This window comes from Rhea americana, unplaced genomic scaffold, assembly GCF_003343005.1.
Source record: "Rhea americana isolate MKP2758 unplaced genomic scaffold, rheAme1 scaffold_32, whole genome shotgun sequence".
Lineage (NCBI taxonomy): Eukaryota > Metazoa > Chordata > Aves > Rheiformes > Rheidae > Rhea > Rhea americana.
In genome coordinates this window covers 85,196-108,580 of record NW_028186446.1, presented here as the reverse complement: position 1 = coordinate 108,580, position 23,385 = coordinate 85,196, and the positions used below count along the sequence as shown (strand labels likewise).

Sequence of the window (23,385 nt, the reverse complement as noted above, 5' to 3'; positions counted from 1 at the left end):
AAAAAACTGCAAAGCTTTAATGTTTTTCCTCTTTATAAAATAAAAAGGGTCAAATGGACGGTTTTAACAGAAGTTTGCTGTTGATGGCCTGTTTTCAAAAGTTGTTGGATTTATCAGCAGAGGTATTTGTAATTTGCACCAAAAGTATTCTTAAAAATAGAACAACTATCCTGAAGGAATATTTTGTTTGGGACAGGCAGGGGAAAGAGTTCCATGGTTAGATTTATCTTCATCTTGTCATATTATGAATACAAAACGGTATCTTTTCAAATAATAGCTTTGTTAGTAGGAAGGAAAGAGTTCACAGAATCCCATTTCCTATACTAACTTCCATGTAACCTATTATACCACTCTCAAGCACACACAGCTGTCAGGAATAGCTGAATTGTTTATGTACTCCTGGTTTTCTGGAAGAGTACTCACAGTGCCTCATTTGAGGCTCCCTAACAGAGAATGAGAGTGAACGTATTTCTAATGACAAGGATGAAGCAGCTCTGGGCTCACACACACATTGTCTTAACAGCACAAGTACCCTCTTCGAATCAACCGTTACTTACCTAAAAAAAAGAGCAGCATATACCTGATGCTGCAAGTACTCACAGAAACACGCAACATAAACTGACCAATTTAACAAGCTCTGTGTTTCCTTTTTCAGAGAACAACGATTTTTTTTTTCAAATTTGAAATTTTCTTCTGAAACACTGTTTTCCAACTGTATTTGTCAACATTGATGGTTCACATACACAAGCAAAAAACTAGGAAGTCTTTATCCATGGGCTAAAGCATCAGAACTACAAGTGAGGAAAAAAAAGTGTTCTAGAAGATTCTTCCTTCTACTGGACTCAACTCTGTATTTCATTACAACTCACGGCACTAGTCATGGTATGCCATGCTTCTTCACCAGTTTAACCTTGAGCTTTGCAATAGTGGAGAACTTATCACAGTAATGGCTGAATTTTTTCCTTTACTGTTAAGCCCTCCAAAAATTCAAAAAGTTGGATGAGTTTGCCATATTTGTGCCTAACTTACAAACAGTGACTCATTCACTATCCTTGTGGCATTTAAGTATAATTCCTTCCTTGGAGTTTGTGACTGGAAGCTTATATATTAAAAAGATCCTTTTACTTCTCTTCTGGAAGTTTTTAGAGCCCATGGTCTGAACCTATGCTTTCCAAGACTTCTTCAAACTTTCCTGAAATTAAGATATTTGAAGGTGCACAGATCATACTTTGCAGAATATTGACTAAGTGCTGTGTTGCTGTAAGTGGTAACACACTTAGGTGAAGCACCAAAGGCAGACAGCTACCCCAATTCAAAAATTAGTAACGGATCCCCTTCAAACTAGGGGGGAATTCAAGAATAAGATATATATGTACAATGAAGGGGAAYGAATGGCAGAAGCATGCAACAGTACTTTAAGGGACCATAATTTCAGCTAACTTGCCAAATGAATTTGGGGGAAGAAAAAAAAATTAAGATGAATGTAAAAATCAGTCTGCTAGACAAAGGCTTCAAATTTTGGGAGTTGATGGCCATGACAACCCAGCAAAATAGTCAGATATATGTAATATTTATTATTCAGAAAGAAAAAAAAAATCAAGTGATTAAATATTTTGCCTCTTCTGACAGATAACGAGGCGGTAACTAGGACAGATAAGTAAGACTTGAGATTCTGGCTATGACAGTAGCTGTTGGAGAATGAATGTCCTAAATAGCTAATAGACTGCTAAACAGATCGTGTAGCTGAAAGATATTAGGTTAACTTTAACCTGCAGACAGTGGTCTGCCAATGCCTCCTTCAGAATCAGTCAGAGAAGCAGAGAGAGAAAAAAGGCAAAAAAACCCAAACAAACAAACAAAAAAAACCCCAAAAAACCCACACCACACTCTTGGGTAACTTCAGAGGAAGCAAAGAGAACCTGCTCTCCCTAAACCAAAGCTAGTCCTTGTACATATCCCCTCCCTRTCCAATGAAACAACCCCCCTCGAAGAGATCCAATAATACCAGTGTCATTTAAAGAAAAATGAATAGCTTTGCCTCTTGCCAGAAAACTAGTTTCTCCTTTTTTAAAAAGGAYTTTTGCAAGTGTACTCCATTTCCAAAAAGAGAGAAAATCAGAGCCTTGAAGTGCAGGCCCCAACTAATGAAAGTTTAAGTTTAAAGACATTGTACCAACTGTATCAGAACACTGCCACCTAGTGACAATCTGAAACAATACAAATCCTTGGCACTACTTTAAAAAAGGCAGGTTTTTACAGTACTGTTTTTCCAAGTTAAATAGCTGCACTTCACACAAGAATGAAGGGAAGCTTGTTCTAATTAGCTAGGTCCAATAAAATATAAAGTTGGTGATTTAAATACAAAATAGAAAATAAGTGAATAGTTCTAGCAAAAATTCCCCCACAAAATATTAAAAAAAAAAGGTAGAGATTCTCCAATATTTCTGTCCTCAGAACCTCTCCAAACACCACAACCATCTCCCTCCATACCTAGTCCTCTACTATATTTTGTATTCTTTGCTTCTCCTCAATATTCCCAATTTCCTTTATCTTCCGACACAAGCCAAGTGAGGCTGCATATGCTGAGTTACTACTCAGCTGAATGTGCGCTGACCAGCCCACTCACAGGCAAAACCTAACAGACATGGAGTTCAGCATACAGTCTTTCTCACAGAAGGCRTTAATCTCAGTTTCTCTCTCTCAGGCAGCTTGTGGGAACTTCTGCCTAAAATGCTGCATGCAAAATTCGATCAAAACTAGTTGTGTCCAAAGTTACCTCATGAAAGATAGAGTACAGATATATGAACAGCAATGCTTCTTTTCTTCAGGAAACAAAAAACCTACAACCCCTCATACTTGCTCCCATGGAAAACTGATTAAAGTAGATTAAAGCAAGGACAGTTTAAAGGTCACTATGCAGATAGGAGACCAAAGAGAAGGTTAGAAAGCCTTGATAGTTTCAACTAGAAAGCCTTGATACTTTCARCTTGTTAATACAAGCAGTGGCTAACAGAAACCCAAATTATTAACTTTTGCTCTACTTGGACATTTTGCAGTATCACAGGAGTTACAGCTCTGAATATCATCAGCAAACTGATGATGTTAATTCCTGAAGTTTGTAATTCAGTATCATCTCTGTTACTCATGAAATTAGTGACGGTGCTTTTAAAATAGTTTAAAAGTAATTTCAAAGATCATTTACTTAGTTACTAAGATGACTTATCTAAACAGTTGAACAAGAGGTAGTGTAATACACAATTTCTGCATCAAAATGCAAAGCAAGTGTCATTTTGAAAATTCAATTTTGTAAGTGTACTTATTTATGGTAACAGAATCGCTTATCTAGTTTTTTTTTCCTTTTCCCGCACTGCATCGTGAACCTTCTCACTAAGGTTTTACTATCGCCTATGCTTATACGCCATGAACTACTTCATATTCTCTGCTCTCTGCAGTTCTTTAGCAACCCCTTTCCCTCTCTACCCAGGAACACATTTCCTGCCCCTTAGTTTCAGAAATTCAACTAAACTGACTAAACTAATTATAGGAGTACCTGAAATCTCTTTCCATTACATTTGCACATAGAAAACTCGAGCAGTACTGGCAACCAACTCTCACTAACAAGTAAGATCTCCCAGAAAGAATCTGAGAGACAAAGGAGGGAAAAGGAACTGAAAGCTCTTGAAAACAGTTATATTAAATGTAGAACAGCAAGTTATCCCAAAGCAAAGGAAAGTTGCAAGCACAATTCATGATTCATAAATCACAATCTGAAAAAAAAATTAAAAATGCTGACTGGAATGGATAAAACTAGAGAGACTAAATTACAACATAAATTTCAGTTAGCAAGGGGAGAATGAACAACAACATTCTACACATTCTGCAGGAATCAGTAGTGATTGACAAAATAAAATAATACAGAAAAAGTAGAAAAAAACTCTAAACCATCTTTAATATTCAGAAAARGGTAAATGACATTAGCATAGTCAAGATTAACAAGGAGATAATGGTGTCATCTGGAAAAAAAACAAGATCAGCTATAATACTATAAATAAGACAGACAAGTTCAAGTTTACAAACCCAAATGAAATTTGTTATGTAACACTTAAGTAACTACAGAAAGTAATCTCTGAGCGATTAATAATTACCAATAGCGTGGAAAAGTGAAAACAAGTACTTAACAACAAAAAGGGAGAAAAAAGAACCAGAAAGGATGACTTTAACCTATGAAAGGCCTTGAAACAAATTAGTAATCAAATTGCATGCACTGGAAAGATTAAAGTATAAACCAGCCAATATAGGCTCATCAATAATAGACTGCATTAATCCAACCTAAATGCCCTGTTAAGTAACTCAGCAGATAAGAGCAAGAAGAGTTAGATACCATATGACTTGACTTTTATTAACTTTTGACAGTCTCCAAATGTCATTCTGAGAAGTCTGATACAGAAGTACAGCCTACACAGCATCATAATCACATGGATGGCAGTTAACTAAAAAGTCTCAAAGGATTTTAATTGTTGACTGTCAAACCAGGGTATTTCAGTTCAGATCTTGCAAGGATCTGTCTTAAATCTCAGTTTCAGTCAGTATTTCCAACAATGATTTAAATAATGGAAAGGTCTGTTAAAAAAAAAAAAGTGGATGAACCAGGGATGGAATAAGTGGCTAACAAGAGAGGATGTGAGCACTTTCAGAATCTAAACTGTTACTGGATTCAGACCATCCTTTCTACAAYTCAAAAAAGTATAATAGGAAAAATACAGCAAATGAAGAAATATAAAGTGAAGGAAGATTCAGTGAAGAAGTAGCACACTAATAAAACAGTCTAAGGAGTCAGTAACGCCCTGTCATCACAGAAAGCTAATTCACGTTCCATGGTATATTAATAACTTCTCTGTATTACAGGCTTGCTTTTATAGGCATCACACTTAAATATGTCTCCAATATGCCTATACTTTCACAGCACAGACCTCTGAAGAGGTCTAGAAATCACAAGCTACAAACAAAGGCTTATAAAAAAATCCACACATCACACAATGAAAAATTATGACAATGGACTTAATACAGAAAAGCATGGTATGGTGAAAATGTATGAAGAATAAAGAAAAATACACTACTTCACAACAAAAAGGCTTATGCTAAATATTGGAAGAAAAACCTAACAACTTCCCATTAATATGGTCTAATACTTACAGAGACTGTGAAGTCATCTTCATGAGACATTTTTTGAAAACTAGCTAGGCAAACCACATCAGAGATGCTTTAAAGATATTTTAAATTGCCTCACTGTTGTAGTTCAGACAAGATGGTCTTTGATGCGCTTTCATCCTTATAATTCTGTAGTTCTATAATCCAAAACTAGATACAATATTCCAGATGCAGCTTGACAAGTGCCAGACAGAAAGCAAGAATCATTTCCCTTGACCTGCTGTCTATATGCCCCCGAATACAGGCCACGATGCAGCTGGCTTTCTTTGCTGTAAGGGTTCGCTGATGACTCATGTTCAACTCGCTGTCCACAAGGACCTCCAGGTCCTTTTTTCTCAAAGCTGTTTCCTAGTCAGCCAGTACCCAGCCTGTGCTGGTACATGGGGTTAGTCCATCCCAGACGCCTTTGGTAAAATTCATGAGGTTCCTGCCAGCCCACTTCTCTGGCTTGACAAGTCTCTCTGAAAGACAGCCTTGCCTATCAATTTATTGACCRCTCTCCCCAACTTGCTAAGGACGTACTCCCTTCCATCACCCAGCTCATCAGGTATTTTATAGTTTGACTTTGCAGTAGAAAATCTTGTATTCACTGATAGTAATTTCAGAGATTTTGTGCAGTTATGTTTTATTTCCATTTGACGTCTACTTAAATCAAAGAACAGTAAAGACTATCAAAGTAGAAATATGACACCCATTCCAAATTTGTAGGTCAGCATTTCATTGCATGCAAAAACTAAGAAATATAAAATAGAATCAACTTACTCATTCCTGAACACTCTCTGTCTCCATCCCACACATTAGAAACAGCATGCCCCGTCAACAGCAGGTTAATCAAGCTTTGGCTATATAAAATAAAGAAAATCATTAAACATTATTAAAAGGAACACACAATTTATGTTAGTTATTTCTAAGTAAATGAAAAAATTATTTTATTACCTGGGGAGCTGAGCAGACATTTTCTACTTACACTATATTAAATTAGACCATATATATAGTTTAGCCAGACAAACACAGTCTCTACTCTTTCAGTCAAGAACTTCATACAAGAATTTAGCCCTGAATTTGAGAACTCTTCCTCAGAACATTCAGCAATAGAAGAAATATTTCCTCAGAACCACTGAAGCATAAAATGGAAAGTGTGGAAACAGAAGGCTATATTAAGTGTTGCTTTTATCTATTAAAAAGTTACAACTGAATCTTTTGTAATGTCAATAGTTTCACAAAAGAACAATCAGTTACAGAAACATTAAAAATTACCCCACTTTTAAGTGGTATCAACCATACTTTCCAGCTTACCTTCCATGACCGTAAACAGGGTCTATCAATGGCTCAGTTGCATCTTCAATTTCATTTTTTATGTTCTCAATTCCCTAGGAAAAAATTACAAGCATTTTTGCCCTTTTAAGGAGGAATATCAACATTTACAACAACAGAATGCAATCATAGAACATCACAGAATGGTTGAGGTTGGAAGGTACTTCTGGAGATCATCCAGTGCAACCCGTACTATTCAAGTAGGGTCACCCAGAGCACTGTCCAGGACTGTGTCCAGACAGCTTTTGAGCATCTCCAAGAAAGGAGGATGCCTCTCTGGGCAACCTGTTCCAGTGCTCAGTTACCCTCACGGTAAAGAAGTTTTTCCTCATATTCAGACAGAACTTCCTGTGTTTCAGGAAGTTTGTGCCTCTGATCCTATCTCTGCATCACTGAAAAAAGTCTGGCAGCAGCCTCTTTACACCCTCTTTTCAGGTACAGGTACAATACACATTGATAAGATTTCCCCTCAGTCTTCTGTTTAGGCTGAACAGTCCCAACTCTCTCAGCTTTTCCTCATGGTGAAAGGACTGATGCCTCACTCACATCTTGGTAGCCTTTTGCTGGACTTGCTTTAGTAGCTGTATCTCTCTTGTATTGGGGAGCCCAGAACCAGACACAGTACTCCTGATGCATCCTCACCAAGGCTGAGTAGAGGGGAAGGATCACCTCCTTCCTAATGTACTCCAGGATACCATTGGCCWTACTTGCCACAAGGGCACATTGCTGGCTCATGGTCAACTTGTTGTCCACCAGGAATCCCAGTTCTTTCTCCACAGTGCTGCTTTCCAGTAGGTCAGTCCCCAGCTTAAACTGGTGCATGGAGTTATTCCTCCCTAGCTGAAGGACTTTGCGCTTCCCTTCACTGAACTTCATAAGGTTCCTCTCTGCCCATCTCTCCAGCCTGCTGAGATCCCTCTGAATGGCAGCACAGCCTTCTGGTGTATCAGCAGCTCCTCCTAGTTTTGTGTCATCTGCAAACTTGCTGAGGATGCATTGTGCCCCTTCATCCAGGTCACTGGTGAGTATGTTGAACAATATCAGAGTCAGTAATGACTCCTGGGTAAACCACTAACCATAGCCAATTAAAGAATTAAACACACTTCTTTCTCTTGAGAGCAAACAGTCAAAATATGTTGGGCAGAATGTTTCCAAAATCTGTAATTCTTCCAGAAGGGGGGGGGCACGAGACTGAGTTTAAGGTTGTGTGTGGGAAATCTATCATAACACAAACAAATATACCATTCCTCCATGTATCTAGTTTTGACTTGGTTCTTCATACAGGTTTASTGGTCACCTTTTATAGAAAAAGGGTAACACGATCAAACTTTCTCTTAAAACAAACAAACAAACAAAAAACCCAAACCTTTGTTAGTATCACTGAATATAGGAAGAGCAATACTCCAAATCTGTTTGTCCACACTGAATATTGATCCCAAACTGCATCCTTCAACTCAGGGAAGCTTTTGAATGCTCGCTTGCTAAAGGAAGGGGGGAAAAAAAAAGAGAGAGAGAGAGAGAGAGAGAGGGAAAATGTATTTAGACGAAGCAGTAGAATAGTGTCAGCAAAGCACAACAAGAAATATTAGGATTTAACCTTTGAACTGCCAAAGTAAAAGCAGAACAAAATTGGTGTTACATACACAATAACACAGCAACTATTCTGCGGTTAATATAACTGCCACGGAGGTATTGCCATTTATCCATGAGAAGATAGTAAACAATTCTGGAGTAATGTGCAAAAATGATTATAGTTCTCATATGCAAACAATAAGCATAGTTACGAACACTTGTGATAGAGCTGAGTGGTTTGAACAAACAGTTCTGGAAAACACCGTTAATAATGAAGTTGTGAATAGACTGTATGTCAGCAGAACAATGTTTGCATTATGTGCTGTTCTGACAGACATTCAGTCAATGAACAGTGGGGAAAAACTTTCACGGAACCAGTTAAAACTCTTTCTCGATGACATCTCATCAGACACTACCATATCCAACAGAGAGACTGCTTTTCAAAACAACTTTTGAAAGCATTTATTCAGCCTTTAGAATAAATGTAGCTATATTTCGATTTTGTTAGATTCTAGCTTTGGAAAAAGTAAATTGTTCAAAACCACCAGTTGTAAATAAACATCTGGGAAAATATCTGGTTGCATAATAATGTTGCTGCATGGCTTATAAGGTAAGCTTGGTGAACCATATGTTTAAAAATAAATAAAAAAACAAAGGGAAGGAGGAGATTCATCAGATTCCAGAGAAGTGATACACTTGCTATTTCTTGGAATATTTAGAGCTAAATACTGTTTTTCAGAACACAAACATTAGTACATTCTGAGATCACATTCTCTGCTTATCTTATACAAACTTAGGTATATTATTTTCTATTTTTGCTGGCTTTTAGTAAAACTTATTTTTTAAAAGATCTGTACATCTGTACAAATATATTCATATATGGGTTCACTCTGGCTAACACACGAGATTTTTAAACTACCTTTTTTCATCAGAGTATACAAAGCAAAGACAGTTCTGAAACCTACCACTCAACTTGCTCTAAAGGCATACGCCAAAGTGTTCATCTCCAATGGTAGAAAAGAAGAAAAGTTGAAGTAGGCAACACAAACTCAAAGATTGGGGAAAGATCAGTGTTTAAGTAAGATAAGGTTTTCAGAAATTATATATTCTTTCCTCTCTTCTTTCCTCATATGAAAGTTACTTTACAACAGAACAAACTGAAGRTAATAATCAGAAGTTACTTCAGTTTTAATATGTAACTTTTCCTATCTCAAGTGTCTTTTTAAGTTCCATTTTTTTCTTCTTCAACAAGTATTTTTAAGATTAAGCTATTCATTGTGAAAATAAATGGCAATTACATTAAACTCACTTGAATTGTAAATTTTGCATTTATACTCAAAACTCAACAGTGCTTAAGGCAGATGAGACAAAATAAGTCATGTATATGAAACTTTTATAAGAATGTTTCCTCTACTGTATCAATTCAGAAAAAACAGTAGAGGTCAACTTTTTTTTTTTCTTCAGTGTATGTCATAGAAATATTTCAGTTAGAATCACTGTTTTAAAAGACTGCACAAAAAAATCGAATATTAACATCATTAACTTTATTATATATGCATCATAGCTGTGTTCACATATTTGAAATGCATGAGTTCAATGTGGGAAATTGTCCACAATACATGGCTCCATTTTTTTAAAGCCTAATTTTAATACCTAAAATTATACCCCATTTTAAATTGTAAAATGCAATTAAAAAAAATTTGAATTCCAAGTTTAACCTGGTGAGAAATATTTTAAAAAGCACCTTGACATAGCCCTTTTGGGGCTGTGAATATTAGTGCAACTTCAAAATATTGTATTTTAAATGTTCCAACATGTTACTTACTGAATTAATGCATGAAATCGCTCAAAGCCAAGCTCTTCGACAGCCAAGGCAGCTATACACAAGAGACACTTTTCAGCACTACACATGGCAAAAAATGACACAAGATACACAGAGCAAGCTAGTATATTTTCAAGCTTTAATTATATTTTTAATTTTTATTCCTGCCTTGACGTTCAAATTTTTTTTAAAACTGACTAGTATTAACTAATTTACTGCAATATTAAGAGTCTGTCATAGAAATCTCTGACTGTATCTCTACTTGGAGCAATCAATTTACTAAGAACACAAAGCCACGGAAGTGTGTAGCCTTGAAAATATTAGTCAAATATGATGCTGTTTTTGTACAAATTATGACTGCTACAGAGTCATCAAGCATAAGCATACTATAGTCATAATTTTGCAGGTCAAGAAGTAGTACTATTTCCTATTAAAAAGCAGGCATGATTATTTGGACCATTTTAGAGCAGTACCAATGTAGGAAAGCTGTATTTTTTCTTCAAATATACATCCGTATTACTGTGACTTTTTTTTTTTGCTTTTCCCTTTTAACATTTATTACATACAAGTAGAATTATTCCATACAGTATTATACATCCTGTTTTTAAATAACCTTTTCATTGTTTTCAATTAATAATGGATTAATAGCCTTTCAAATAGAAGTGTAGCTTCAAGAAAGAAAAAAAATACAGCATCTAGTATCTTCCCAGGTTCAACACAGGCTTTATATCTTTGTTCCTCTCGTAACATTTCCAAACCAGGGAGACGCAAGTGAGCTTCTAAAAGCAAGTTTTCTTTTACAAACAGGAAGTTATACTTGCCAAYTGTGTTGTTATCTAATTCTTATAAGCATTCAAATAAGAACTACAGCACTTTTTAGTGCCCTCTATGTCTATAATGATTTCATCTTACTGCTAGTGGACTAATACACAAAACAGATAGCTCCACTTTCTGAGAAGGTCACTTAATGCTGAATTTTTAAATAACATCTGATCATGCAGCTACTGAATTTGACAACGTACAATTCACTGAATGTCTGAAGCACTTACAATATTATTGATCAATTCTTCCCACGAATATTCCTTGTTACTAGTTTTTATGTCCTTTCTGACTGTATGTCGAAAGGTGCATTTGATTTACTTATGGGCAAATACAACTGATTCTCACTACAGCAATAGAATGACATTTTCAATTTATTCCTACTACAGAAATAAGGAAGTAGTAGTCTAGAGTGACTGTTTTTATCTTAAAAAAATCATAACAATTAGGAATTGCAAGAGTTAGGTTTTCAATACAATTATAAAAATTGTGAGCATTCTAACATTTTTGAAAAATATGAAACAATACAAATCTACACTGCAGCAAAATTCCAAACATTTTTTTTAWTAAAAAGTGTTTTTATAAGAAAAGTTTTAATTGCTACAGGAACTAAAAAAATCTCTCGGTACRTAGGCTTTCTAGATGCCAAAAGTTAGAGGGAATAAATTATATAAAGCAATCTTTGAACCTGAGAACTTGCACTATTACAGCCAAATGCATGGCCAACAACAATTCATTAGTATACACCACAAAAGCAGATGAAACAAATGCAACTAAATTCAGTAAGTGTGTTCAGATCCACCTTTTGTTCATACAGCTGGATTACAGACAGATTCATTCTGTTACTACAGAACCGAGTGAAATGGCAAGAAAACTATTGTTTCAAATGGACAAAGGGAAAGTACAAAAATCCTAAAGAGAAGTGTAGCTAGACATAACTCAAACAAGGTTAGATAGAGACAGTATTCTATGGAAAGGAAAAGGAAGAACAGCACTAGAGCATAAGCTGTAAAAGAAAGACAATTAGGTTGTAATTTTAAAAAATTTCTATACTGTGTCTAACCACATTTCATGGACATTCCCATGCTCAATTCCCAAACAGCAGTAGCCTTCCACATGAAAGCGTATCTGTAACACTTCCTCCTCATTCTACACCATCTCTGAACTCTTGCAAACTATGACAATGCCTGTTTCTATTTCTACTGATTACAGCATCCAACAAGAAATAAATTTCTTCCACACTAGCAGAGACAGAACTCGGCATTACCCATATCTTTTCATCTATATTTTTGTTCCCAGTCTAAACAAGTAAGAAACCGAATTTCCCTCCATAGTTAACAACAAAAAAACCCCAAAACAACTAAATCTTACATTAAAAAGTGTATTATATAATAAGGCAAAAATAAATACTGTTTGAACTACAGAGCTCATACAAGAGATGTTCAGTGTCTAGTAATGAAAGTAGAAGATGAACAATTAAAAAGATTAAAGTTGTTCTTGACAAAAGCAGACTATTYGTGGAAAACATATCCTGTTCTTCCTAAGCACATCCCAGTGCATAAAGTACAAAGTCAAGCAAAACTTGCAGACTTGCATAGAAACAGGAAAAATAGAAATGAAATAGTATGGATTATTTTATTTAACATCAGAGCTGAGAGTAATAATAGAGCTTGAATCAAAAAAGATTTTCTGCTGGACATATTTTTTTACAGTAAAAACTCCTTAAAACAAGGCAGTATATTAACAAATAGGACAGTAAAAGCCTAGTGGTAGCTAGATTCTGTTTCTTCATAATATGAGCAAAAACTTCATAGACAACTGAAAAGTCCACTGAAATCAGTAATTCCAAAGTTATTACTACCTCATTATTAACTTTCAAAGAAAGAACAGATGTTTTAATAGAAAAACTGTAGAGACAACCTCTATTTAATAGATTTTCTAAATAAAAAATAGTGTAACTTTGTAACTCTTAGCTGGTGAGCCCTTTTTCAATTAAGTGACATTTTAACTACTTGAGCAGTCTAAAGCACCTGGAACAATTCACAGAAGCAAATAAAGATGACTTTTACCATAAAAAGCTCTAACATTACTTATTGCTAAAGCTAGCAGTTTGCGTGCAAACCTACTTATACAATTGTTATGTTGAAGAGTTTTTTTATATTTCTGAAGGGGCACGCTGAGGAAAAAAACTAAAAGAAAAACTTATCTTTTAACACCCTGGATATCTCCTATTAAAAAGGATTAATAAATGTGCATCTCAATGATCATGTGCACACAGATTAAAAATTTTCCATGTCACTGACACCACAGTGGTTAGATATGCATAGATGCCTTATCTTAGCGCAACAGATGATGTTTATTAGGTCCTTGATGCCAGTTACTAATGAAGGAATCAAGACATAAGCAAAAGGTAGGTAACAAAATTCTAGCCTACAAAAATATTCTGTTAATCTAGCAGAAGATGATCTAGTTAAGCCATAGTGGTACTGCATAAACATGAAGGGAAGGAAGCTACTTCTACCTAAAAGGAGATTCAAAGTATTACAGATCAGATGCTTTGTAGAATTTCTTACAAAGGCTGAAATAAAATTATTTCTCCAGTGTTAAAAAGCATACAAGTATTTCCAAACTAAAGAAACTTATTTTATAATTTATTAGGGCCTGAACATTGAAAAGATCTGGCAAATTGCTCAAACTCAAGAAACACATATGAAAACACCAGTGATACCATGTTCCTTTCTACAAGAAAGTCAATGCCTCAACTTACAACAGACAAAAATTTATCTATTTTCAACGGAATCACAAAACCAAAAACCTTATCTGTACAATAATAAAAAGCTGTAGCCCCTCAAAACAACAAAACACAGAATGATAGTTAATTATAAACAGAAACATCTTACAGGGTTGTTCCTCGTGATGACTAGATTCTGCAGGACTTTCAGAAATGCTAGCAGTTTCTTCAGTTGTTTTTCCTCTTATCCATGTCGCCAGAGAGTACGACTCAGAATTATCAGAGCAAGCCATTTCCAAAATATCACATAACGTATGACAGAGAAGGTTCTTCTGTTCTTCTTCTGAAAGATCAGAGACCTATGTGAATTGAATTGCTGCTAATAAGTATCTTAAATGTGCTGTTAGTATCTGGYATATATATTAAATTAAGGCTTTCAAATAATTATTTCAGTTTATTAATTTTTATATTATTGTTACTTATTAATGTTAATTGCAGTGCAACTATACTAGACCACAGAATTTTAAAGTGGTCTCTAAAGAAGTCCTTCCATCCTTTATCCTAATAATGGATTTCAATTAATCTAATACTATACAAGCACATAAATACTACAGACTGGCATAGATCTCACAAATGGGAATTTAGAGACCTGCAGTATGCATACYGTTTACCTCCTATAAAATAGCATAGGAATACATCTAAATAAAAAGAAAGCACACAAATGTTTATATTCTTTGCACTATGGCTTTCCTTACATATTATTGAAAAAAAAGAAGAAAAAAATGAAAATAAAAGAGAGGTCTTGGTACCTGGACAATCTCTCCAAGCAGACTTCTCGCTGGTAAAAAGTCTCTTCAAAAGGAATGCCTTTGGTATCAAAGCATCAGATAATTATTAAAATACAAAACAGCGCCATCACAAGTTCTACACCAAATCATTCTTGCATGTTACTGGTAAGGCTTCAAGCTCTTCATTACTCAGTAAGGGGACCTGAGCCTGGGCAGTTTCTGATTTTTCACATCCAAACTAATTATAACTCTGGCCTTATTTGTAAGTCCTATTCATAGTTAACAGCCTAAACAAGGGGTGCCCCTTCCTCTGGAAGATGTYTTTCAGTGTCATCAGTGTTGGAGTGTCTCAAGGGCTACGTAAGGACATTTGAGTATCATATCACACACACCAGAGATGAAAGAACCCTATGACAGCAGTTGTCTGACTTGGGTACTTACTCCAYGAGCAGATTCATGAAGAAAGACTTCATGAAGTATGTCCCCTATCAGGGGACAAGGCCTCAACACAGATCTAGACATATTGCACAATTTGACCTGTGTGTAATAGTAGGCAAGAGCAGAGAAAGTAATCTGGCCCATGACTCAGTGTCTGCAAGTCTCTACATGGCACTCCTAAGAGAATAAAAGAATAATTGCAAACTAGACTGACTGCTTGAGTAGAACAGATCCAGCCTACAGGTCTTAKCTCTAAACCAGAGTCAGAGTTGCCCCAGAAACAGTATTTCAAAGCATATGCACACAGCCCACAAGATAAGATAAAGTAACAAATCCAAATTCATCATCACAGACACTTGAGCCTATTCGAGCACATCTGAAATTCTGAGCAGGCGTCCAGAATAAGATACATTCATCTGACATACTTCTATTCAATTATTTTGTTAACTAGGATTTGGAAGTTTCAGATTTCTCTTTTTCTTGCATAATAAATCTAGACAGGTTTGAAAATAAATTACTTCAGGTATCTCTAACACAATCAGCCAAAGTAGCTATTGTGACACAGATACTACCCTTCTAAGGAAAGAATTTGAGAAATGAAAAAAGATTAGGCTTTCACTTTCACAACAGTTGTATTTATACMTAATCTCACTGCTCCCCTTTATTGTGCATTCCCCACTTTAAAGCTAACGATCAGCCTGCCACACTTCCTCAAACAAGTCCACTTCTGCAGATTTATTTTCAAAATCAGTCCACCTCTGTCTTCTCTTGTACTTAACTTTTTGTCCCCTCCACACTACAATTATGAAATTGCATAAAACTGATCTTCAATAATATATATCTTGAGAAGAAAAGATGACATCATGGGCTTACAAATTTCAAACTATTCCAGCAATAAATACATCTTACCTGAACAGGTGCAATCACTGCACAAGGGCCACCTTCAAACTGTTCTAATGCAGTTGATTCAGATTCACTAAAGACAAATCCTGACAAATGAAAACACCCCACATTTAGTAAAATAAATAAACAAGTATACTTGTATGAATATTCCTCCTTAAAAGAAATGACATCTGCTTTATTCATTTTTAAAGATAAGTTTTCTATTTTTTTTCCTGATCATACAACACAATCTGGTTAAAATACCAGAAAATAAAATAAATAAATAAACAACATTGATATGGGGAAGAGTAAAGAGATGAATTACTTATCTCAGCAGTGAAATCACAACCACAAAGGGCCAGCAGCTAGAATTTTAGAGAAGCAAAAGGATTTTTAAAAGTAAGACTGTCAGTAGAGTAAGTGTGGTTTGATGCTGAAGGTATAATACAGATTTTTGTTTCTTAGGAATTAATTAAAACCTGTTTGTAAGTGATAATATTCGGTCTTCCATCATACGTAAAAAGTCTCTGGAGCTTCATCGAACACATGTAAGGCATTTCTATTCCCTGCTAAGGGTACAGTACACCTCCCACCAATCTTGTTTTTGGCCTATCAATACTTCCTATTAAGCCTGAAATATGCAAGTAACTCTACTATTCACCTGTAACCACAAAAGGAGTGTGTATATATTTGTAACCTATTTACTGATACGCAAGATCGCTTCCCCCCCATCTCCATCTTTATTTTTTTTAATTTTACTTCCAGAGTTATCGTAGAGTCACATAATACAGCAAATGCTGGAACCATTACTGCAAAGTTGTTTGCAACTGCCTTGCCCTTAAACTTTCTCTCTTCATGATATATAGAATCATAGCTCACATTTCTCATGGATAAAAACATGCAGATGGACAATTACCTTGATGAAGTTGATACATAACAAGTTACTCATAGTGAGTAATATTTCGCATTATTCTTAAGTGTTGATAAGATTGTGCCCAAGTTATTCTAGGTCAATGTAATCTAAAAACCATGCAGCCAGCAGCTGACTGGTAAGGGCAAGCAAGTGGAAGCAAGAAGAAAGAGGAGGATACAAATGCGTATTTTCACAGCAGTGCCAGTCCTGGTAGAAAGATATTCAGTGCTTCTCTCCTACCACTTCTCCCTTCCCAAATTCCACAGTATTACCATTCAGCCATATCAGAAGAGCCCCTAATCCACACATATGAATTTGAATAGGGGAAATGCACCCCCAGTGCAGACTTCCCCAATACTGCATGACAGCTACATAATACCAAGCAGCGTGAGTGAGGACTTCCACGTATTTTTGTAGGCTGTATTTCAGCAGAGAAATTATAGTCATTTAACAGCAGTGTGGAAAAAATGCAAAATGGATCAATGTAGCTATASTTCTTAAAAACTGGGGTTTCCGCTTTATCTCACAGCAAGGCTCCCGGTCTTTCTGAACCTAATGTCAAACTTAAATTACAATGACACATTTCATGTTCAAGGCTCAGAGGCTCATCACACCTATTTACCTTGATCCATCATCACCTAATTTAGCAATGAAGTTCCATTAATCCATACTACAGCCAAGTTTGCACTAGCATCAATTCATTCATTTGTGCACATGCCCTAATAAGAAATATCATTAATCATTTAAACTATCTTAATTAGTTTGTGCAGGTTTATCCATATTAGAAGTTTTCCTCTAAATGAGGTGTTAACGCATGCATCTTAGCACACTGCAACAGTATAGTTTTTAGTTGTTTTAATGATTGAACCACTACAGTAAATTGACATACTTGGTTATGGTATCATTTAACCACACTTAAGAAATATCTCGGATCTATTTCACATTCTTCAGGGTTCTGATAGAAAGCATGAACTGTCTCAGCTTACCACTGCACTGTTTTTCAAACTGTTTCCTAAAAATAAAAAAAAAATTGTGTGATCTACTAGCATGAATACAAATTTGGGACAGACAATACAAAACTAGTATTAAACAGAATTTGACAAAACATAATCATAGAGGAAAAGCATAAACAATGCCTAAAGCAACACTTTGTTTCTTTTTAGCAAAAAGTTGTTTAATGCTTAATAAACATCAAGATTCTAAATGCTGTTTAGCATATAATAGGCTTTGGGATTTTGGTCTTGCTTTCTTCTAAAAACTTTCCAAAATCTAATTCTTAACTTTTCTACATACAGTTTATCAAAGCAAATGTGTGACAACTATCTACTCTTTTCTTTCATATACTACACATTGTGGTCCAAATAGTAACAAAAATCATTCATTTTTCCACTCTGACAATCATCATTCCTCTCCACCTCTTTCTTTTTATTTTTTGTCTATTTCTAAAGAAAATTCATATATTTACATCGAAGACATTCTAGACATTAGCGTCACTGCTATTTTACAAACTATACTGTACACCTTCAGCCTTTTGATCAGTGCAAGGATCAATTCTAGTCACTCTTACTTGTCTCCTTCATTCTGTGAATACGTTTTTCTAATGCAATTGAAGTCACAACTTTTTCGATCTGTGATGCCTGGTCAGCCTCTTCTCTCACCATGGAATTGTATCCTATTCTTTTGAGGAGATACAAAAACTGTCTGACAGAACTACTACATTTTTTATTTTACCATTATTACCAAAGTACAAGGTCTAYAACACATCTTATTGTTTCATCCTTTCTCTATAGCTGTGTGTAGAATGCCAGATGCATTTTGCATGGGGCTTTGGGTTATCAAAGTGTAGCTTTGGATAAGGAGCTAGGATGTGCCGGAACAGTTTGAGCCAAGTAAGAAAGTTACCTTGCAGGCTACCAGTAAGGGGTACCAAGCTGCCAAAAGACAAGATGAAGTTCCAAACTATCTTTCTTCACATTTTTGCCATTCTTCACATCTTCTGAGTTTTGACCAGTCTGTACCCTGACAAAGGTTCTTTATGTGAGAACTCCTCCAAAGCTTTCATTTTCTCTAAGCCTGTCAGCCTCATTCAGAGAGAAGAGCAGACTTGCTAGTACCATATCCTTTCTTAAAGTCATGACAGTGTCTTTTCCTTTTAGGAACCAAGCAACCAAAGAACAAATGAGAGTTGGAGATATTTCAAACTCTCTCTTCCCTATGTCTACTCCAACTACATTAGCTACCAAGCCCATTAGCCAGAAAATATGTTTTTTTCTCATTCACTTAGCAACTTAATTTATGTGCTTACATCCCATTTTTACACAATGAATAGTCTCTTGCATAGTGAATGGTATCTTCTATTCTTCCTGTTTAATAGTGCTGAAAGGGCTGTTACTTACACAAAATGAGTCAGGCTCTCACAAAACTAAATTCCTCCCCCCCCCCCACTAATGCCTAACTTCCTTCAGCAAGCTTCCTGGCAGGTCTGATTACTCCTGTCAAGTGCACAAAGCATCTCACTAACATGGATGGAGAAACTGGCGATAATGTACATAATACTGGGCAACTGCAAGGTCAGGGAAGGTCCTGGTTCATGACTTTTAYAGAAGCTTTGGTTTCAAGTTTGATTTGGGCTTTAATCAAGTGAATGAAATTTCTTGTGAACCAGAAACCCTGCAGTTCAGTCAGCTTTAATCTCTTGCCAATATATGATCTATCAAAAGATCCTTTCCCATCTCAATTACATAACAGAACTGGCTGTTCTCCAGTCAATCACTTCACAAGGGCTTTTGCATTCTACAGAATGAATTCATTATTTTTATGACTCGACTCTGCATTACAGAAGTATGTRAAACATACATTTCAGTTCTCTATTTAAAAAGAAAGGGGTTCAACAGTCCCAGCATTACCTTATGAATCAGGTGCTGTTAAGACAGCAAGATCTGATTATTTTGCTCATAAAGACAGTATCAGTACTCCAAAATAAATGAAACGCTCCAACAGGAAAAAAAATCTGATAGTATAACATTGAGAACAAAATAGTGTTGAGAACAGAAATCCTTCTTAGAGAAAGCTGTGTTAGGTCACTGTTCTCAATTACTGCCTCTATTCCAAAAATTTCCTATCCTCTCACATTTAATAGTAGTATTGCTTCTATAAATAAGACCACATCCTCTTGGCTGAACGAGCAAAATTTTCTATTTAAACTGAAGTTCTAAGTCAGTAGTTTTCAGTATTCTTTGGAGATCTTCAATTGATGTGGAAATTCCTGGCATCAATCTTGACTTCTTAGTTAATTTCTACAGAGGCCTTAAATGCAGTTCACAGATCATGACTTGAAAATCATTCACCTAGGCTTACCTGGCTAATTTTTACAGTTATTGGTAAGTCAGCAATTTTTATAAACAGCTCCACCAAAAGAGGCAATAACTTAAGGCAGACAAGCAGTAACAAGTAAATGGAGGTGGGCCAGTAGGTGTAATCACTTTCTCCAGACCAGCTGTTTGCACAGCCAGCATCTGTCTATACACTGTGAATATTTTGAAAAACACTTTTCTTCCTGATTAACTCTGCTCTGAATAGCATGGGACTCAAAGAGGTAGAACGCAGACAGAAATGCAAATGCTCCATAATCTCTCCTTCTTAAAACAAAAAACTACAGATACCAACCACTATTTCTYTCTAATCACCCAAACCAATTAAAGGTTACTAAATTAAACTTAGAAACTAAACTTTCAAATTGCTACTTCTGTTTAAGACTTGACAAACGGCATGTATATTCCTTTCTCTCAAAAAAATCTGCTTATCTAGTAAAAACATTTTTTCCTAGAAACCTTGACTTGATAATTTTCTAACAGTAAGTTAAAAACAATACTATAGGATTTAGTTCTTCAACTAAAAAGTGTAGTAAAGGTCAGTTTGGTGATGTTGAGATGTACTAGACCACATACAAGAGTTTCAGGCATGTAGAAGGAGAAACTTGAAAAGAATAGGGGAGAAAGTTGTCAACCTATTCATCCAACTCAACAAAAGAGTTGAAAAAGACTTGAATAAATCTTTATGATCCTATCATAGTCTACATAAGACACATACACTCGAACTGCCGAATTAGTATCTTCATGCTATGCTGCAGGTTTCCGCTGAAACTAAATATTTGTTTTGAAGAGACTCTTTCATAATTTTCTTTCTGAATACAAGTAAGAAAATAGCTTAGGATATTCTAAAAGGATGTTGTATTGGAACTCAGACCTGTCAGACATTCACAGTTGCGCAGAAGTAATGCCACATGCCTCTGGGCAGATCTGAAGAATGGCTTTATGAATGGAATCTGTCACTTGGATTAAACAATAAAATCACTCCTAACACAAGTATTTACTTTAGGGCTCAGGCACCTGCCTAACTCCTCCTCAAATCTTCACAATGCCAAGGAATGCTGACGGCCAGATCAAACCTTTGTCATATACTTCTCTGAGTCTACTTTTAGGATTCTGATTCACCAGGATCAAACTGCATCTTCTTATGTGATCACGCTCTTAAATAATAAAAAATATCAGCTTTGCAGCTAAGTCCTTACGAAGTTAGCAATCAAAACAATGTAGTTGCCAATAGGGCAAACTGAAGGAATCACTTTTAATTTTTGAGCTGTCACTTTATCTTCAAACAGCATATTCACATAGCTTAGTCAGTTCTGTTAACTGGCCACTGATTAGTTTATCTTCACTTTAGACTAAATGAACATGATAGCTAAAGAAGTTTGGTGCATGACTAGGACTCCCAAAATCCAGCTGCTATCCTTACTAGGAAACTGACTGGTTTGAGTCTTACATTCCTTTGTTAGTCTTACTTTCCTCACTAAATATAAATTATAGTTCTCAACTTCCAATGGGTTTGGGAAAGATCAGACCAAGTCTGAAATAAACACTAGCACGTTCACTACATTTTAGAAAAAAAGCGGTCTGTTCAAGTGAACGAATGTCTTTTATATTTCTTTCATCCCTTTTCAACATCTGATATGAAACAAGGGGCCGTATTTAAAACTCTGAACCATCTGGAAATAAAACAAAGCTTTTTTTTTTTTTTTTTTTTTTTTTAATTTTTAAATCAGTGTCCACAAGACTGCTTTGTAGAACACAGGTAAATGGTGGTATACTTTTTGGCATAGGTAACTGAAGGTTATGTAGCACTATAACTTCTACCCAATGTAAGGGACCGAAAGTGAATTTTTTGAGTCCTGCCACAAGACCTCCAAACACATTTGAACTTATTATCGTGTGTTTTTACCACACAGAGTAGATTATATTAAATATGATACAGAGGAAGGGAACACCACAGAGTATAGTTATATGACCTTGTCTAAAGGCAGACTAGAAATAATAGCAGTCTTTCCAGAAGCCACCAAGAATATCAGAGGCCTTTTCCATTAATCTTCCACAGGAACACAAGTTTTGGGTATTACAGCACACATTTCAATGAATTCTGATGCTCACAGTATTTTATACATGAATAAAATGCATCTTGAAAATCAGAATTTAGGTAATTAATATTACTAGCAAGGGAAAAAATTTTGCTTAATGGCAGCTGTGGTTCCTTCTAGATTACTTTTGTAAAAAYATATCTTGCACTAAAATGGCAGTTGTCTGCTAAAGTTTAAAGAAATATTTAAGAAAATTATATTCCAGTAAAAAACAGCAATTCACTAGAAAAAGTAATGGCTAGAGTAGATCTGTTTAAACTCTAGAACTCAGGAGAAATTTAGCAGTTATTTTTTCAAATATTTCCCACTGATTTATCTAAACAAATTAAACTAGGGAAAAAATATGGGAGCCTACTAATGCACTGTGTCATGTGACAGGGGAGAAGCTGTGCAGCTCCCAAATCAACATCACACATTTATCTACTGCAACCACACTACACACATGACAAAACTCATGCTAAGGAGGAAAAAATAAAAAGAGAGGGAGAAAGAAGATCTAACCAAGCCAACTTTACCCTGAGGTCTGCATCCATTAGAGAAACAAACAAACAAACAAACAMAAACAACAACAAAAACACTGTAAGTTCCACTAACATTTCTGAACTTTGCCCAAGAGATTAGGGGTTTGTTTATGATGATGTTCATAACCACTATTAGAATTCTTCAGAGGCAGTTAAGTTGTAGAGAAGGTTATTATTCCTTTCTTTCAGCCACGACAGGAAGGTAGATGGACTTCCTATATATTTTTAATCAGTAAGTCTCTGGACAAGACATTACAATTGTAGTTTGGAAATAATATCAGGAAGTCTCCATCAATAAGAAGTTACATACAATGGCATTATTTCATGCCATACCACAGGATTTGCTAATCCTAAGGATGGCATGCACCTGCTTCAATTTCTAAAGAGCTGTTAAGACCTACAGGTGTCTCTCCCAAGCTTGTCCCACGTTTGAGAAGATGATTTGTGATTACCATGCTCTCAGCAACAAAACTAATTGTATGCCCTTGTTCACACAAACTATGCAAGATGTCGCACGACTGAAATTTGAGAAATACATTTCCTTCACTACTCCTTTAATTTGCAGCAGAGATTGGTGACGAAAGACGACCAAGCTGCCAAAATACACGCACGGGTATGTAACAAGTGAATCTGCTGCATCATTTTCCCTGCGGGCCACAGCCTGACTCGCCAGCGATGCGGTACGGTGAAAACGCTACGACCACCCGCCCGCTCACCCTGCCGCGGGCGGACCTCTGCGGACAGACACACGGGCACGCACAGACACACGGAGCCCCGCGCGGAGGAGACGCCGGCCCGGGGTGGGGGGCGCAAGGCAGGCAGGAGCCGCGGCGCGGGGCAGAGCCGGGCGTCCGCGGCAGCGGGGGCGGCAGTGGCGAGGCCGCGGGTAGGGCGGGCGGGCCTGGCG

At 36.1% G+C, this 23,385-nt stretch overlaps 1 protein-coding gene across 1 annotated transcript in view; it reads right to left on the bottom strand.

Moving 5' to 3' along the window:
• MINDY3 (MINDY lysine 48 deubiquitinase 3) overlaps nucleotides 1–17,380 on the bottom strand; it is a gene marked incomplete at its 5' end in the record, with an annotated part of 55,507 nt that extends 38,127 nt beyond the window's left edge. The window contains 8 exons of the mRNA XM_085310445.1: nucleotides 5,971–6,050; nucleotides 6,505–6,578; nucleotides 7,889–8,003; nucleotides 9,920–9,971; nucleotides 13,636–13,809; nucleotides 14,276–14,333; nucleotides 15,602–15,681; nucleotides 17,377–17,380. Of these exons, the coding sequence (XP_085166571.1) occupies nucleotides 5,971–6,050; nucleotides 6,505–6,578; nucleotides 7,889–8,003; nucleotides 9,920–9,971; nucleotides 13,636–13,809; nucleotides 14,276–14,333; nucleotides 15,602–15,681; nucleotides 17,377–17,380 (637 nt within the window). The remainder of the gene's footprint in view (nucleotides 1–5,970; nucleotides 6,051–6,504; nucleotides 6,579–7,888; nucleotides 8,004–9,919; nucleotides 9,972–13,635; nucleotides 13,810–14,275; nucleotides 14,334–15,601; nucleotides 15,682–17,376) is intronic.
• Nucleotides 17,381–23,385: the final 6,005 nt, after the last annotated feature.